Source organism: Cotesia glomerata, linkage group LG7, assembly GCF_020080835.1.
Source record: "Cotesia glomerata isolate CgM1 linkage group LG7, MPM_Cglom_v2.3, whole genome shotgun sequence".
NCBI lineage: Eukaryota > Metazoa > Arthropoda > Insecta > Hymenoptera > Braconidae > Cotesia > Cotesia glomerata.
Genome location: NC_058164.1, coordinates 20293630 through 20312624, shown reverse-complemented (window position 1 = coordinate 20312624; position 18995 = coordinate 20293630). Strand labels below are relative to the sequence as shown.

The following is an 18995-nucleotide window of genomic DNA, read 5'->3' as shown; positions in this document are numbered from 1 at the left end:
GTTTCGAAGTACCTCAGGAGGGGGGGGGGGTTTCTACAACTACATCATTAATTTTTTTCATCAGCACATAAACGAGATTATTCATGGACATTCATTTTAAATTTTAACATATTTATTTCTCTAAATTTCATATTGCTATACTATACTCATACTATTGATCGTGTATGTTTTTCCTTCCACAATTTTGCTTTACAAGCGACCTCTTGAATAAGAATATCATTCAAGTTTCACATCGCAGTGAATTGAATTTGTCTTCCACAGGTAATCAAATTTTCGCTTTCTATTGGATATATTTTCTGTATTAATTATCAACAGAAAGAAAATTACATTCAAAATTACGAGATGAATATCGTAATCCTGAACCTATTCTTCAATATTTTGACTTTTATCAATTTTGTCTTAAGTTAAAAATTAATATTATCGGTGCCCTTCCCTGTCTGTATTACATGAGATGATAATGACGTGAGATATTTAAATTCAAAATTAAAGCTCGAATTTTTGAATTTCTTTTTATTTATTTAATTTAAATACCAAGGCAATGGCCGAATAGCAAATAACACAAAACAAAAAGAATAAAAGTACATGTAAGAATATAAACAAATATTTTAACAATATTAGAATGATGGCTCATAGCATCAGTGAAAACAATCAAAAGCTTAAACAATATAATTAGCTGATCACATTTAATAAAAGTGAGGTGAATAAAAGTAAACAAAAATTTGCAAGATAATTGTCAGACTGAGGTTTAAATTTAAAGCACTGCAGATGGTTTTAACTATATCAATTAATATCATCATCAATAATACCAGGTACCAAGTTCTTCTTAAGCTCAAGGTCGGGGATGAATTCATAAGCTTTAATCTTGAAAGGTTAACGCTAAGTGCATTGATAACATCAGGTGATATTTCACGCCAAAAGCGTATTGCTCAGATTAAAAATGAATTTTCATAGAAAGTAGTTGAATAGTTAGGAATTCTAAACGTGACGTTGTAATATTTGGCAGCCAATCTTCCGGAACGTCTAGTGTCTAGTGATTTTTCAACGAAAAGGCTTCTGACAAAACTAGGTTCACCAGAACTGAAAAGTTTATACAAGAAGCAAGCCAAGAAGTAAGATCGCTTCGATTTAACTGTAAGCTACTGTAAGGAGTATCTATGGGGAGTAATATGTTAATCACGTTTCAGATTAAAAATGAACCTTATGCCATTGTTTATCAGACGTTGTAACTTACAATCCAGTCTTTTGGATATATATATATATATATATATATATATATATATATATATATATATATACTATATATATATATATATATATCAAAACCAATGAACAGTAGTCAATGATCGGAATAATCATAGCTGTGACTAGTAGTTTGCGAGTTGAAGTAGATAATATATTCTTTCTATGCTTGAGGCTATTGAGAGTACTGTAGACCTTGCAAAAGATATGTGCAACGTGAAAATCCCAGGAACGATTAGTTGATAAATGAAGACTAAAGTGTTTACTTGAGCTTACATATAGAATGACGTTGTCATCTACAATTATTTGAGGAAGATCACAATCCTCAAGAAGCTTAAATTTCCTATTGTTCCTCAAAATCATGACCTTTATTTTTCCAAGATTTAGCTCGAGACCAATTTCTTTGGCCCAGTAACGTCAGCCACTGCTTGGGCATCAGTATTATTTTATGAGCTGCGTCATTTAGTTGGAAGAGTCTAAAGTGGTAATATGCAGATTTATCATCAACAAAGATACCGTACTTAGAAAATTTCAACTGTTTAGCTACTCCATTTATGATGCTTAGGAAAAGAATGGGGCTCAAAGTAGATCCTTGAAGAACGCCAGAAGTAGTCCTGATGGCATCAGTTGTAGAACAATGTTGGTCGAGTATAGATTGCGATCTGCGATAACTTCAATCGATAAACCTATTTGATACATTGTTATGAATAACATTTTTGGCTTAACGTAATCAAAAGCCTTTTAGAATTCAAATAGAATGAGATAGGTAAGTTCATCTCTATCCATGACTTTGCGAATATCATCAGTCAAACGAAGCAAAGCTGTTCGAGTGCTATGATGCTTTCTGAAACCTGATTGATGTTCATCGATGATGTGATGCAATTCGTTTAGAGGCAATTTGTAAGCTGCTTTGCTAACATACGCTCAAATACTTTGGCAAGATAAGATATATTGACTATGAGTCTAGTATCTGACATGGACTTCGATGCACTTATCTTATTTAAAAGAATAATATAAACCATCTTCCAGCCGTCAGGAAAAATAGCTGTGTCAAAAGAGCTACCCGAGTAAAAAAAATCTGTACCTGAGGGATCCCGCAGATATTCTGCATTTGGAACCTTCCGCTCGAGAAACTGACGAGAACTTTGAGCGGAAGATTGGCGGAATACTTTAAAATGGTAAGGAGCATGCAATCGGACTATAAAATTTTTAAAATAATATTTGTACCCACTCTAAATAATAATTTGAAAATTCGAGTTTATTTGTATTATTTTTAAGACTCTTAAAAGAACCACTGAAATCCCTTGATTCTTCCGAAAGAAGTATCAAGGAAAACTGTGGATTACTGAAAATAACAAAAGTATCGACAAAATTCCTAAAATCTTCCCGATGAAGCATCCAGGGTGCTTTCAGGTAGGACTGTAGAGTATTAAAAATGAAAAAAGCGCTGCTAAAATTCCTGGATTTTTCCGAGTAAAGTAACTAATAGGGTCATACTTCAGAACATGAAATATTAAAAAACTGCCGCTAAAATTCCTAGAATTTTCCGCAAAAAATATGTAGGATAATTTCAGGTTATACTGTAAATACTTGAAATAAGAAACTGCTGCCAAAATTCCTGTATTATTCCGGACCGAGCATCTAGGATACTTTTAGGTCATACTCCGGAACATAAACAGTAAAAACAAAAGTGCTGTTGATCCGTAGAATCCTTCGGAGGGAGAGTCTCGGAAAATATCAGTCTATACTGTAGAACATGGAAAAAATAAAAAGTACCACTAAAATTCCTAGAATCTTCCGGAAGGAATAATTGGGTTACTTTCAGGTTAAACTGCGGAATACTGAAAATAACAAAAGATTTCAGGAATTTCAGCAGCACTTACGTTATTTTATGTACTCCGTAGTTTTACTTGAAAATACCCAAGAAACCTACTCCAAAAGATTTCAGGAATTTTAGCGGCACTTACATTATTTTTTGTACTCCTCAGTTTTACTTGAAAATACCCGAGAAACCTACTCGGAAGGTTCCAGGAATTTTAATGGCAGTTTTGTAAATTTTTTGTATTTCGCAGTTTTACTTCAAAAGCACTTGAGAAACCTACTCCAAAAATTCCAAGAATTTGAGCGAAATCACCCGAGATATTCAAGACAATACAATGATTATTTTATAAAATAAATAAAATACTACTAAGAAAAAGTAAATTAAAGAAATTTGTTTTTCAAGAAATATCCAAATGATTGAGAACCAACTAAAAATACTCGGATTTGTAGTGTTCATTTTGTTAATAATCAAAAGTCAGAACATCCTCGGCATCCTTTATATGGACCAACAATGTTTCCTGGTAAAGTAAATACCAAAAAATCTACTCAATCATTTGAACGTTTCGAACGATTACGACGATGGAATTTACAAAGTGAAATGAATATCATTAATAATAAAAATAATAATAAGAATTGTAATAATAATACAAATGAAATTGAAATTCAAGATGATAATAATTGTGTAGATGTTAAAACACAGAGTGTAGAAGATCATTGTGCATTTAATGGTACTCCACAAAAAACAACTCGTAATATTACATGTCAAATTGATGAAAGTGTTTTAGATGAACATAAGTATTTTTTTTGTAACATAAATTCCTGTGATGGTATTACTACTGCCGAAGTATAAGTAAATATTCCAATTAAAAGGAGAGCTGAAAAAAATTTGTGATGTTAATTTGCCGCGTTTACGAAAGAACGTTGAAGATGTTGGATTTAATCCAATTACTCCAGATTCTGTTGAATTTGATTGTCAAGGTTTCCATGGAATTACTTTTATTCATGATGACTAATCCTTTGTCAAAAAAGCGTGGGGTGCATGGTGTCAATAGTTATAAATATTTTATTGACAGATATGAGTAGAAGGATTATCATTTCGATAATATCTTAAAAAGCACCCACGCTTTTTTTGAAATAAAATAAAATTTTTTCTTATTTATACTATTATTAATTTATATTCATTAAAGCGTGTTTTTTGTTTTTTTTTTTTTTTTTTAACTATTGTTTATTTTAATCTACTATTAATTCCATGATTACTATTGGTAACTGTAATTATGACTAGGGCTCGGTATTTCGCCACCGTTCAAATGACTGTTTGTATGTTTAACCTTAAATTTGAACTATTGAAAATAGGCCAACTTATGACTATTGCCTTGATTATTCTGCCGAGCCAAGTGCTTGAATCAGAAAGGTACGCATACGCAAGACCACGCGCTTGCCCTATCTTTCTTGCTCTCACGCAAAGGATGCGCGAAAAAATCATTTAATCCTGACAATCCTAATTAGGATAATGGAATAATTTTATCAAATTAGTGTATTGTCATCGGCCCTCGATAAGTCTACGAATTTTAAATGAAATCTGACTGTTTGAAGTGAGTCAAAATCAAAGTTCAAAGGAGTCGGTTACAAACATACAAGTGAAGCTAATATGAAGCGTGTAAAAAACAATGTTTGTGACGTACATTTAAAGCTGGATTTGAGTATAAATCAAATATGAGTTAGACTTAAGTGCAATCCATTTTTATCGAATTCTTAATACTAAACGTTTATTTCCAGTGATTCTTAGTCGAAAATCGGTCTATTGCGGCATGAATATGGGCATTTCAATTATTCAATCAGTTTTTTTTGCCGAATTTAAAGTTTACAGTAAGTATAACTTACCCTTTTACATGCTTTTGCGCTGATCTACTCAACGGACTATAGAATTTAAAATATCGTCGTTATCATAACAAAAATTAAACAGTATAAATTAAATAAATTATGAATCTAAAACTTGATATTTTATTACGTTTTGAGAAATGTAGTGGTTCTGAAAAGAACCGTTTAGTTGATTTTTAAGATAATCAATACAGACATTTACGAGATTTCGATTTCTCCATCCTACTTATATCTAAGTCTAGGGAATTTTCCTTCTTAGACTGCTTTTTTGAAAGCTTCCTTGTTGCCACAACTATCAGCACCATAGCTCATCAGCAACTTGGTCATCTCAACATTCTTGTTGTCAACCGATATATTTATCGGCTGAGTTCCGTCTTCAGTTTCCACATCTGGGTCGGCTCCGTTCTCCAGAAGAAATGTAGCTCCGTCGTAGTTATTGTCCTCTACTACCAGATGTAGTGGACCCCAACCAGCGTTATTTTCATCTTCGTAATCGACTGTTCCATGGAGTCTCTTTCCAACAAAGGAATCGATGATTTCCTGAACAACGGGGAAGTTCTCTACCGAAAGTGCCAAGTACAAAAATCTCTGCAGGTTGACTGCCATTGGTGGAATCACCGGATCTTGATCCATCAAGAGCTCGACGATTTTTGTGTAATTTCGAGTTGCAATGGCTTCGTTGAAGTGTTTATCGAGGGCTTCTTGGTGTTGCGCTCTGATTGCTTGTAACAGTGCCATGATTGAAATGAATATATTGAGCAGTTTGATGTGAGAAGAACCAAATCTCTTCAGTTAGAGGAAAATGCAGAGTGATTTCCTTGGATGAATTCTGGGGTATATATACATGGTTGGGTACTAAAATTGTAATCCAATCAATTTTAACAATACCCCCACTTAACCCAAAATCGAAAAATAATTACTTTTTACTATGGTCAAATTTACAAAGGACATAGAAGAAAGAACTAGACTTGCAATTAGGCCTATCGAAAGTAAATAATGAAAGTAATGCTTAAATCTTGTAACCTAGAGCGCAGGTATAAAAGATTATTATCTAGAGACGATTTTAAATGTCGTACTTAGAATAAGAAAAAAATTTATACGGTAAAAAAAAAACTACTGCAACTTATTATCAAGAAAAAGTATAAAGTTCTAACGAATCTACACTTTAACCATTTTTTCAAATAAATTAAATTCGAATTGGGTTTTTTCTAACTTTTTTCCCACACTCTAACGAGTACTACACACATATCAATATTACTCATTTACAATCATCAATAGTTCAAATTTGTGTAAGTCCAAGGACAGAGAACAAAATCCAAAATATTGTATAAATGAGTCATTCCATGTTAAATCGACAAATAGTTGGAATCGTCGACCCCCTTCTATTTGGACAAATTTTGGTCAGAAGTTTTCTTTTATCATATATATAACGAAGTTCTGCTAAAGTAAAAAAAATAAAAAAATTAGGAAAACGGTTGACCCTGAAGGCTATCCCTGCAACTTCCCGGTAAATTTAGAGAAATCTCAAAAAAACTACAAAAAAAATTTTTTTCAAAAGTGGTTTTTTTGGAATAACTTTTAAACGGCTCTACTGATCGATTTCAAAAACTAATCAGCTCTTAATATAAAAAAACCACGTCGATCGCCGCCAGCCCGGTCAAAATCGGTTGATTCGTTCGTGAGTTATCGTTGACGAAAGAAAACCGAAAAAATCGTTTTTTCGGAATTACTCCGAAATTCCTAGTTCGATCAAATTAAACTTAGAAACTCTTAATGAGGCTTAAAAAACTGCGTCGAATGCCGCTAACTACGTAAAAATCGGTTTATTCATTCAGAAGTTATTACGATTTGAAGATTCAAAAAATAGTTTGTTATCAAACTTTTGAGCTCGAAGAGCTCAAAAGCATACAAAAACAATTTTTTTGAGCTCGGAAAGCTCAAAATAACACACAAATTGTATTTATGTGCTCGAAGAGCTCAAAAACGTCATAAGTGCAATTTCAAGTGTTTAGGTATAGAATTGGCGGGAAGTTGCAGGGATGGCCTTCAGGGTCAACCGTTTTCCTAATTTGTTTTTGTATAATACCTTGTAACGGGTTGTTTATGCCTGTTCATTGGCCCCTTTATTAATCTAAATAAAAGCAATATAATAAATAAATGATTCTAAATTAACAAGGGCGCCACCAGGATTTTGTATCTCGGTTCCTGGAACCGGAAACCAGAGCTGAGCTTATAATCTACAGGGAGAGAGAGTGGAGGAAGGTGATCTGAAAGAAATAAATTTTTATTTAACAATATATCGATATTTATTAACCATATAAAATAACAATTGGTGATCACTTCCGCACTCACACTACAATTAACAACTTAAGACTACAGCCTAACTAACGGCTGACCAGGACCTCTTAAAATTAACAGCCTAACTAACGGCTGACCAGGACCTCTTAAAACTAACAAAAATTCTTAATCCTACAGTACCCTCATATGGAGCGTCTATACTGCAGTTTCTAACTAAGTCGCGCTGTCCACCGGACCCTCACGCTCTATAAATGCCTCACACCACCCGCACGATCTGCACACACATAACTCGCTCACACACACACATACTGGCTCTACTTTACTTTTACTTCTGACTTATAAAATTAAACTCCAAAAATTACAACATTAATTTTTTTATTAAAATTTTCAGTCATTAGCTCGCAATTAAATCGTAACCCATTTTCACAACTAATAATTTGATTCTCAAAAAAATCTACACTAAAAACCGACGCTTAAATTTATTCCAAATTATCCACGAGTTCAATACTCAACATTAAATAAAATTTTAGGAACAATATTGACGCAAAATTTTACTCCAATTTCAACTCGTAATTTTATTTCTTAAATTTTGAATAAATTCTTAAGAATAATTCTTTGTAAAATTCTAACTAAATTTTCTCGGACGTAATCCATACTGATAAATAGTTTTACAATTAATTCCAATAAAACAATAATTTTAGTCTTCGATAGTTCAATGTATAAATGACCACGTGGAATTTTTCGATTTATAAATAATTAATAAAACAATTTGTCTCAATATAAAATAAATTCACGAAAAATTATCCACGGGTAATTCGATCTCAATTGCGTCGAAGTTCAGTAGCCAATTCTCAATAAATTATATTAAATAAATAATACTTTCTTGTAACAAATAATATTAATAAATGATAATTCAATTGTTATAATTTATAATAATAGTCCAGTTGTTAATTTCACAATTTACTGCGTACTAAAATTCACAAGGAATTTGCGCGTCAAAAATGGACGCCGGCGTTCGTAACTGCGTAACACGTTTTGACCTCGGGTACCAAATACTATGTCGTGTCGACTGGGACCTTCTCGATGTTCAGAATTTAATCAATATAAAATAGATTTATTTAACCCAATCTAAGATGTTAATAATTATTAACCAGCTGTATTAAAAAAATTAATTATTCATGACTTGTAAACCCAAGAGGCCTAGAACATTTCTCGGGTATAAGATCCCCAGGAGAAATGCTCACAATGCTAACGAATCAAATCAATTAAATAAATAATTATTATTAAGTAAAATTATTATAAACAATTGAATTACCAAAAAAATTAATTTATAATGAGAAGTAGTAAAATTGATGAGCCGGGTATATGACCCTCTTGGCTCATCAAAGGAATCAAAGTTTCAATACCTGTGTAATTTTTGAGCTTTGGAAACTCAGGTTTCCTTCTTTGGACTGTTTTGGCTAGCGATGTTACTGCATTGGTCACTGCACTACTTCTGACTTGTTGCCTCTACTCAACTGACCAAGAAACCCAAAATTTCCCCCACTTAATACTAATGGGTCCCGAAGACCGAGACGCGCCAGTGCTGCGTCGAATAATTATCATGCGTGATCGGTTTTACCGATACAGGGTAAATTACCCTGTTACAACCTTGTACTGATCTTAAAAGATCTTGAAATTTTTAGAAGGGTGTTTTTTTTTTCAAAAATATGAATGTTTGAAATTCAAAAAAAAATTTTTTTTACGTTTTTTTTAACTTTTAAATAAAGTAAAGTTATGCAGATACATAGTATTGTTATTTTGAGGATTAATAGTATATTGTGTGACTAGGGATGAAACAAAACGATTTCAGACCAGAGTGAAGTTGCCTGCCCGAGCGAAGCGAGGACTGGCATCACTCGGTCTGAAATCGTGTTTCATCCCGCGTCACACATGATATTTTTCATATAAGTTGCATTAAAAATGCTAGTTTCAATGTCTGGAGCCAACCAGAACTAGATAGTTTCAGACGAACAGCGAAAATATCATTTTATTATGGAACTTATAATAAAATAGAAAGTAGTTATGTGAACCGCTTATAACTTTTGAACGGCTTGACCGATTTCATCGCGGTTGGTGCCATTCGAAAGGGCTTGACTAAACTTAGATTTTGAAAACTATTTGGACCGATTCAGATCAATAGATTTTGAGAAATCTTCAAAAATCTGAAAAAAAAAATTTTTTCAAATGTGGTTTTTTTGGAATAACTTTTAAACGGCTTCATAGTTCAATTCCAAAAACTAATCAGCTCTTAACCTCAAAAAACCACGTTGATCGCCACCAGTCCGGTCAAAATCGGTTGATTCGTTCGAGAGATATCGTGAACGAAAGAAAACCGAAAAAAGTGTTATTTCGGAATAACTCAAAAATTCCTAGCGCGATCAATTCAAAATTTGAGATTCTTTGTGAGGCTTGAAAAACTGCGTCGAATGCTGCCAACCGCGTGAAAATCGGTTTATTCATTCAAAAGTTATTGCGGTTTAAAAATTCAAAAAATAGTGTCATCAAATCCCTATCAGACTTTTGAGCTCGAAGAGCTCAAAAGCATAGGAAAACAATCTCTTTGAGCTTGGAGAGCTCAAAATAACCCATAAATTGTATTTTTGAGCTCGAAGAGCTCAAAAACGCCATTGGTGCAATTTTAAGCGCCTAAGTATGGAATTAGCGGGAAGTTGCAGGGATGGCCTTCAGGGTCAACCGTTTTCCTAATTTTTTTTTAATATTAAATAACAATTTAAAAATTTGAATAAATTATGGTGTAATCTAGACATTTGAACTAAAAAAACCTCGGTGAAAAAAAATTTTTTTGTCGATTTTTCAAGAAGTTACACCATTGTCAATTAAAAGATTAATTAAGATAAAAGATTCCTATCAAATTCACAGGTTTTAGAAGCTATATTTCAGAAATTAAGATTTTTTATTGTCAACACCTACCCCCGCAATCTTTATTATGGGTGATTCGTCGTAAAATCCGCTCTTAAATTATTTCTACATCAAATATAGAAGATTCTCACTAACTTTAGAGTCTATAAGAGCTATATTTTACAAACGAAAATTTTTCATTATTAACGCCCCCGCGATCCGTTTTGGGGTTGAAATTTGATAAAATTCATTCTTAGCTGAACTTGACATCATACACGAAGATTCTCACCGAATTCGGAGTCTTTAGAAGTTACAGTTTGAAAATGAAAATTTTAGATTTTAACAGCCACTTCTGCAATTCCTATCGAAAGTAGACTTAATTGAAATCCATTTTGAGATGATCTCTAAACACCCACTCCCGCGATCATTATTGGAGTTGATTCGTTGTAAAATCCGTTCTTAGATCATTTTTATATCACATATAGAAGATTTCTAATATATTTGGAGTTTATAGGAGCTATAGCTTGGAAATTCAAAATTTTAATTGTTAACATCCATCCCCGCAAACTCCTGCGAGGTGAGCTATCTTAAAATTCATTCATATATTATTTCTACATCTCTTATAGAAAATTCCTACCCAATTTAGAGTTTGTAGGAGCTATAGTTTGAAAATTAAAAATTTTCATTGTTGATACCCACCCCCGCAACCCCTTGTGGGGTAGGATATTGTAAAATTCGTTCATTAATTATTTTTACATCTCTTACGGAAAATTCCTACAAAATTTAGAGTCTGTCGGAGCTATAGCTTGACAATTGAAAATTTTCATTGTTAATACTCACCCCCGCAACCCTCTGTGGGGAGAGATATCGTAATATTTGTTTATAGATTATTTCTACATCTCTTACAGAAGATTCCTACTAAATTTGGAGTCGATAGGAGCTATAGTTTAGAAAACGCGAATTTTTCATTGTTAACGCCCCCGCAACCCCCCTTGTAGGTGGAATTTCGTAAAATCCATTCTTAGCTGACCTCTACTCGGCGAAAGGAATATTCCTACCAAAGTGACTATATACGTGGAAATCTCTTATATATATATATAGATTATGTATGAAGCATTCTACCTTACGAAGCATTCTGCCTTCCCGAGTGTTGTCGTTGGCGCGCTGATCTGCCACTTTCACACGTGCAGCATCCAATTTTTCAGCATACCGATGGGAATTAGACTCACAATTAAGTCCTAGGGTATCCATAATCATTAATAATGAATTTGTACTTTCATTAAATATACAAGTGGCTATGTATGCAGCAATTTGTACGATAGTAGAACTAGTATTCACGGTTTTTGGGCATATTTTCCACACTAGTTGGTTGAAGCTCTCATTATTATTCTGATTGAATCCACCTACACATCTTGAAAGTAAATTATCATTACTGAGATCGTCGTAAATCGGTTTAATAGCTTTTAAAACATCAGGAGGTAAGGGAGAATAATCTTGAGTATAAGTATCAAGCTCTCCACTTGCTTCAGCGCGCTGGTAAGAGCACCAAGAATCTTCGCCTTTGGGACACATATCATGATTCGGATTTTCATCAGTCGAACCGTAGTGGTAAAAAGTTGCCATAATAGCAGATTTCATATCTTCAATAGAATCGCAATGACGACGTATTGATAAACCATAGTACACAGTTAATTTGTCTATTACTTTTCCTGTAAGCCTACCTCTACCACCAAGACCTTTTTGTTTAGTTTTCAGAGTACGCAGTCGAGTCCCCATCCGCTTCTGAACATGGCCTATACATTCCTTTTTATTTATGGTTGTATTTTTGTAAGGATCTGCTTTTATAATTCCAGAATAGGATGACAATAGAACCCTAAAAGGGGGTTTCTTGAAGCTGCCGCTAGCTATCTGCTCCCGAGCGCTTTGAAGTACCCGAGCTCTCTTTGTTATTTGTCGAATAATTCAAAAACTAATTATCGGATCGACTTGAAATTTTCAGAGAATATTTTTAAGATATTACACATAACGAAAATGCAAAAAAAAAATAATTGATTTTTTGAAAATTCTGATTACCCCTAACCCCTTAAGGAGGTATGGGAGTTAAGTCGTAATAATGAGATCAATTTAAAATTTTTAGGATCGATAGAAATATATTTAATACGTGTTGTGTTAAAATTTCAGAGACCTAGGGTTGATAGTTTATTTATAAAACAAGATTCAAAACAGGTCATTTAACATTGTAATGACATACCAAATCTCACACCTACTCTTGTTTTAATAAATTTCATGATGAAAAAATAATGAGAAAGCTTCGAAAAACTCATTGTAAGAAAAAAAAATTTTCAAAAATTATTGAAAAAATAAAATTAAGTTGAGGGTACTTAGTTATAAAAATAATTGAGTTTGAAAAATCTAAATTTAAAAAAAATAGTCAGCCATAGCAAATGTGGGTTATGATGACGGCAACGCCGTACATGGTGGGTCGCGCGGGAAATTTAAAGCTTCAATGAAATAGGTTAAAAGAAATATCAAATAGGTTAAGAAAAATATTATAAAATTGTTATTATTTATTATAAAACATAACATAATTAAATAATCAATATTTTAATTCTTTAATATTTTGATATTTTTAATAGCATTACTTGTAAACATAATACACACGTACACATCAAAAACACGAATAGAGCAGTCAACGCATGCGCAACCGCGATAAAATTTATTGCGTTGCCAAACTTTTTAAAAAATATTAAAAATTAAAAAACTTATTTTATTCAAATTAAAAATAAATTATCAATTATTTGATTATAATATAGTTATTTAATGCATAAAATATTGTTCCGGTAAGCTAAATTTCATTAAATCACTAGTAAAAACTTGTTAAGTTTTCTGAAAGTACAGTCTCGAACAAAATTAATCCTTCTTAAGTCACGTACTATAGTATAGTATAGCTATATATATGGATTGTGATATGAAACTCAGTGAACGGACTGTACGTCCTATACTTCCTTAAGGAAAAAATCTGAGAAAAACCTTATTAGATATTTTTACTTAAAAACTAAAAATTTTACAGACATAACTAACTTAACTTACTTAAATCTATAAGTCTATGTACATTATTTACAATAATAGACTATGAGGTAGTTTGTGTTTGATTTTAAATGGTGCATTATCATTGCTCCATTTTCCTACATCATTTAATACATCAAGTTTTCTTATGTTTATATTATAAAATTTATATGTTTGTTTAAATATGTCATCTTTAATATCTTCTACATTCAATTGTTCTCTTATTTTTAAATTTGAGGTGCCAGGTACATCTTGACTTATTAGTCTAAAGGTTTTATTTTGCGCTATTCTTATTTTATTTATTGCTGTTTTATAAGTACCACCCCAGATAGGGATAGCGTAAAGTAGGATGGGCTTTATTAGGGATTTATATAGTATAGTTTTGTTCTTAATTGATAATTTACTATTACGGCAAATTAGCGGATTTAATAAATTCTTAACTTGATAAGCTTTGGCACATGCTTTTTTGATGTGACTTACGAATGTTAATTTTTCATCCAGGGTCATCCCGAGATACTTGACTTCTGTTTTGGGATTTATTATTTCGTTATTTATTCTCATAGTGAGATCTTTACCTTTTTCATATTTTTTTAATTTATTTCTTTTACTAAATATTATGAGTTCGGTTTTCGTGTCATTGACCTTAATTTTCCATTTTTTATAGTATTCTAAGAAATTATCTAGTATATTTTGTATTTTATTTAATGCTAATTGTTTGCTCTTTGAGGATGCTATAATACCAGTGTCATCTACAAACAGTGTAATTTTTGTATTATTATCTTTTGGAAGATCATTTATATAGTATATAAATAGAGTTGGCCCCAGGATTCACCCTTGGGGAACACCAGCAACTACAGGTTGTATTTCGGAATATGCGTTATTGACTTGGGCTTTAAATGTTCGATTTTTTAAGTAGCTAACTAAAATTTTTGTAATGTAAATTGGTATTCCTATTTTATGTAATTTAAATATTAATCCTTTATGCCAAACCGTGTCGAATGCCTTTTAAATGTCCAGGAGGAGCATTGCAGTTTCCATTTTGATGTTAAAGTTTATTGATATGTAGTTAGTGATTCGGGCAAGCTGTTATACTGTGCTTCTGTTATCCCTAAAGTCAAATTGTTCTTCTATTAATATTTTTTGTAGTTTTTCAAATTTATGAAGTCTATTTGATATTATAATTTCAAAAATCTTACCAAATGTATTAAGTAAGCTAATCGGTCTGTAACTTTGTGGGAATAATTTATTTTTTCCAGGCTTAGGGAACGCAAGTACAACAGCTTGCTTCCAATCCTGCGGGAAGTATGAAATTCTAAAACATTGGTTTATGATGTAGGTAATTTGAACTATTGCTTTACGTGATAAATTTTTTAAAAGGATATTTTGTATACCACCAGGTCCCGATTTTTTTTTAGATTGTTTTTTTAATTGCTTTATATATTTCCTTAGGCGAGGTTAATTCAATGTCGTCAGTGTCAATATTTTCTCTCAATATCTCAATATAAGTTTTATTCACTTGTTTTTCCGTTTCTTAGTCTCCGTCATCTTCAGTCAGATGGTGTACTTTTTCGAAATTTTCAGCAAGTGACTCGGCTTTTTCTTCATCAGAAAAAACCAAGCCACTTGTACTATGTAGGGTGGATGATACTGTGTCAAATTTTTTTGTAAAAGATTTAGCCGTTTTCCAGATTGAGTTATTTCTAACATTTAATTTTTGAAGTTTTTGGTCCCATTTTTTATTTATATGTTTTTTAATTTCACTTTTAACTATATTATTTATACGGTTTTTTTCTTGTTTATATATATCTATGCGATGTCTTTGATATTGATGTCGGTAGTAATTTCTTAACTTAATTAATTGTTGTATATCGTCTGGCAATTCAGGTAGATATTGTTGATATTTGCATGTAGGAATCGCTTCATTTTTAGTTTCGTTGATAATATCTATCAGATTTTGTACAGCATTGTCAATGTCTTGTCTGTTGATTATATTTCTATTTATAGTTAATTTGCCATTAATTAGTTCTCGAAATAGTGGCAAATTTGCTTTATTATAATCTAAGTATTGTCTATGTGCGGTTTGTGGGTTTGTTATGTCGCCTAGGGTAAGAATTACTGGCATATGATCAGAATCAAGTTCGTCTATTGTTTCTATTGTTGCGTTTACGTTTTTAGTAATAGCAAATTCTATTATACTCGGTTGGTTTGAATTGGCTGGATATAGAGTATATATGTCAGGTGCTAAGATAGTTAAGTGATTTTTATTCGCGTAGTTAAAAAGTATTTTACCATTGAATGATGGTGAGCCCAACTTTGCTTTCGCTTATAACAAAAAAAATAGGAAGTTGAGCATCGGTGAAGGATAGTTACAAAGAGTGGGGATGAACACCAATTAAACCCAAGGTATGCTCTATCCCCTCCAACGTTCAGCTGTCAGAACATCTGCCGCATGCTCCTCACACAAGCCTTATAAAACTCAAGGTTTGGAGCGCAAACCGTATAGTCAGGACTTGTCCGTTCAAGTTAAAAGTTCAGTTTGTAAATCTATAACCTTTTCATCATGTCTGGTCGTGGTAAAGGAGGTAAAGTAAAGGGAAAGTCAAAGACCCGCTCAAGCCGTGCTGGTCTCCAATTTCCAGTGGGTCGTATCCATCGTATGTTGCGTAAAGGAAATTACGCTGAACGTGTTGGTGCTGGTGCTCCAGTTTACCTTGCTGCCGTCATGGAATACTTGGCGGCTGAAGTTTTGGAGTTGGCTGGAAACGCTGCTCGTGACAACAAGAAGACCAGAATTATTCCCCGTCATCTTCAGTTGGCCATCCGTAATGACGAAGAGTTAAACAAACTTCTCTCTGGAGTCACCATCGCTCAAGGAGGTGTCTTGCCTAACATCCAGGCTGTTCTTTTACCCAAAAAGACCGAGAAAAGCAGCTCTTAAATTATATCTTCTTTCCCATCTAAAATAAAACGGCCCTTTTCAGGGCCACCAAATTTTTCAATACGTGAAGAATTTTCTAGTTTAATTAAATTCTTTTTATCCAGTCTAATTATTTGCTTAATCAAATTATCGTCATCTATCTTCAAAATTGATTAATATAGTTAACAGCACTATTTCATCTTTATTGAGAGAGTGTAATATCATTAACTTACAATAAATAATTACATTGAGGTCGTTGACTCTGCTATCTCTCTCTTAGGCTTCTCACCATTTTCTATTTTAAAGTATAGCAGGGAAAACGTCTAGTGTCATACATTCCTTGGCTATGACAAACGGATTTTGAGATACAACACAGTCAGAGAGAGAGATCGATTTTACTGTAAATTCATTTATTGAAAGTTAGTTAATGATAATATTGGAATTATGAACTTTTCAAGTAGTTTTATATGAAAAAAATATATTTATTACATATATCTGATATTTGGCATGTGTCGATAACAGCTGACTGAAAAACATTTTGTAAGTTGTATGTTAATTTATTCGAATTTAATATGATAATACTTTGATAAATGGTCATGTAGTCAACTTTTTTATACTATGTTCATCGAAAATATATAAATTGAATATTTTTATCGTCATTGAAAAAATTTCTTTTCAATCCGTTACAGTAATGAAAAATTTATTGTATTCTAATACATCTGCATATTCCTTCCGAAAATTGATTTCATCTTCTTTTGTTCGTTTATCAGAAAAGATCTATAGTTCGAACAATTAAAATATTATTAACAATAAAATGTATAATTATTCATGGTGAAGAATAACTTACGAGATACTAAGGTATCTTTAATCATTAAACTAACATTAGTCATGCTGTAATGGGATTTTAGAAAAAATCAATAGCTTGAAGAGGAGATACTACAGTATGAATTAAAAAGATTCTTTCTCAACAAAGAATGAAAATAGATAACAAAAGATTGACATCGACATTCTATTTTCTTATTTTTCATTGATCTTAGATTTTCTAGGTAATTTAACAATTCTCAACATAATCGATTAGTAAAATTGAATGATTTTCTTAGTATGAAAAATTTGTTGGCCCTGAAAAGGGCCGTTTTTTCAAATATTGGATTAAAAATGATAACCTAGGCACGTTCTCCTCGGATACGACGAGCCAACTGGATGTCTTTGGGCATGATGGTAACACGCTTGGCGTGAATAGCACACAGGTTGGTGTCTTCGAAAAGACCGACGAGGTAGGCCTCACTGGCTTCTTGAAGGGCCATCACAGCGGAACTCTGGAATCGCAGATCGGTTTTAAAGTCCTGGGCAATTTCACGAACAAGACGTTGGAAGGGCAATTTACGAATCAATAACTCCGTACTCTTCTGGTAACGACGGATCTCACGAAGAGCAACGGTTCCTGGACGGTAACGGTGAGGCTTTTTGACACCTCCAGTAGCTGGTGCACTCTTACGAGCAGCTTTGGTGGCAAGTTGCTTACGTGGAGCTTTACCTCCAGTAGACTTACGAGCGGTTTGCTTTGTTCGGGCCATGACGACTTAGAGACCGTAATCTGACTTTTATGATCTAAAGTTAGATTTAAAATATGATGTCCGCTCAAAGAGCTCGCCTTTTTGTTAACTTGGGCCAGGTGTTTATTTTGGTAGGGGGGAAAAAGTATCTGGATTGTGCTGATTGGCTGCACTCGAAATCGATGGTGGGGGAAACGTTGAAGATGTGCTTAAAAGAGCCTTGACTAACTGTTTTTCGATTATACCAAGTTTACTTCTTGAGTCGATCAGAAGCTTATTTTACCTTATATCAACATGACTGGTCGTGGTAAGGGAGGAAAAGGATTGGGCAAAGGAGGAGCCAAGCGTCATCGTAAAGTTCTTCGTGATAACATCCAAGGTATCACTAAGCCAGCTATTCGTCGTTTGGCCCGTCGTGGTGGAGTCAAGCGTATCTCTGGATTGATCTACGAAGAGACTCGTGGTGTGCTCAAGGTTTTCCTTGAAAACGTCATCCGTGACGCTGTAACCTACACAGAGCACGCTAAACGTAAGACTGTTACAGCCATGGATGTAGTCTACGCATTAAAACGTCAGGGCCGTACTCTCTACGGTTTCGGAGGTTAAACATCCCACTCTATCATCAAATTTTGAACAAAACGGCCCTTTTCAGGGCCACCAAATTTTTCGTACTAAGAAAATCATTGAAGTTATGAATTGTCATGTATAGGTATTAATTGAATGCAATAAAATGTCCTTATGTTTTGGATTAAATTTCTATAATCGATTATAATAGATAACATACATTAATTCAAAGTAAATAAGCTCCATAGCTTAGTATCAAATGACGTCATGTTTATTGTAATCAGCTGTTTCGAAGTACCTCAGGAGGGGGGGGGGGAGGTTTCTACAACTACATCAATAATTTTTTTCATTAGCACATTAACGAGATTAACAGGCGAGACCATCTTTTTCTCGCTTTGCTCTCACGGAGTTCAACGGAACTATCTCTGTTGCACTCCCAACAGCAGAGCAATTGCAGTTTCGATTGGTTTCACGAAACGAATGAAATTTTTGAAAAAAACGCTTTGTGGTGAAATAGTTTATTAAATTATCTATTATCTTTAAAAACGTTTTTTCAAAATTTCCATTCGTTTCGCTAAGCCGATTGAAACTGCAATCACTGGTCTCGGCTGTTAATTCATGAAAACTTATTTTAGATTCGAATATATAAACAGATGAATACTCATCATATACATATGAATTTCTCTAAATTTCATATCGCTATACTATACTCATATTATTGATCGTGTATATCTTTCCTTCTACAATTTTGCTGCACA

The 18995-nt window shown here is 33.0% G+C and overlaps 4 protein-coding genes across 4 annotated transcripts; 2 read left to right on the top strand and 2 right to left on the bottom strand.

Annotated features, from left to right (window-relative positions):
* Nucleotides 1–5193: 5193 nt before the first annotated feature.
* On the bottom strand, nt 5194–5676 carry LOC123269734 (B-cell lymphoma 3 protein homolog). Its single transcript, XM_044735570.1, has one exon. The coding sequence runs from the start codon at nt 5674–5676 to the stop codon at nt 5194–5196; it is 483 nt and encodes a 160-aa protein (XP_044591505.1).
* A 10026-nt stretch (nt 5677–15702) lies between these two features.
* Nucleotides 15703–16183, top strand: LOC123269233 (histone H2A). Its single transcript, XM_044734835.1, has one exon. It carries the CDS (start codon nt 15764–15766, stop codon nt 16139–16141), a length of 378 nt encoding a protein of 125 aa, XP_044590770.1. The 5' UTR covers nt 15703–15763; the 3' UTR covers nt 16142–16183.
* A 1070-nt stretch (nt 16184–17253) lies between these two features.
* On the bottom strand, nt 17254–17700 carry LOC123269249 (histone H3). The gene has a single exon (XM_044734851.1). It carries the CDS (start codon nt 17692–17694, stop codon nt 17284–17286), a length of 411 nt encoding a protein of 136 aa, XP_044590786.1. The 5' UTR covers nt 17695–17700; the 3' UTR covers nt 17254–17283.
* Nucleotides 17701–17934: 234 nt separating this feature from the next.
* On the top strand, nt 17935–18300 carry LOC123269246 (histone H4). Its single transcript, XM_044734848.1, has one exon. The coding sequence runs from the start codon at nt 17968–17970 to the stop codon at nt 18277–18279; it is 312 nt and encodes a 103-aa protein (XP_044590783.1). The 5' UTR covers nt 17935–17967; the 3' UTR covers nt 18280–18300.
* Nucleotides 18301–18995: the final 695 nt, after the last annotated feature.

Coding starts and splice junctions, on each gene's coding strand:
- LOC123269734 (XM_044735570.1), bottom strand. CDS start 5,676: ATGGCACTGTTACAAGCAATCAGAGCGCAACACCAAGAAGCCCTCGAT.
- LOC123269233 (XM_044734835.1), top strand. CDS start 15,764: ATGTCTGGTCGTGGTAAAGGAGGTAAAGTAAAGGGAAAGTCAAAGACC.
- LOC123269249 (XM_044734851.1), bottom strand. CDS start 17,694: ATGGCCCGAACAAAGCAAACCGCTCGTAAGTCTACTGGAGGTAAAGCT.
- LOC123269246 (XM_044734848.1), top strand. CDS start 17,968: ATGACTGGTCGTGGTAAGGGAGGAAAAGGATTGGGCAAAGGAGGAGCC.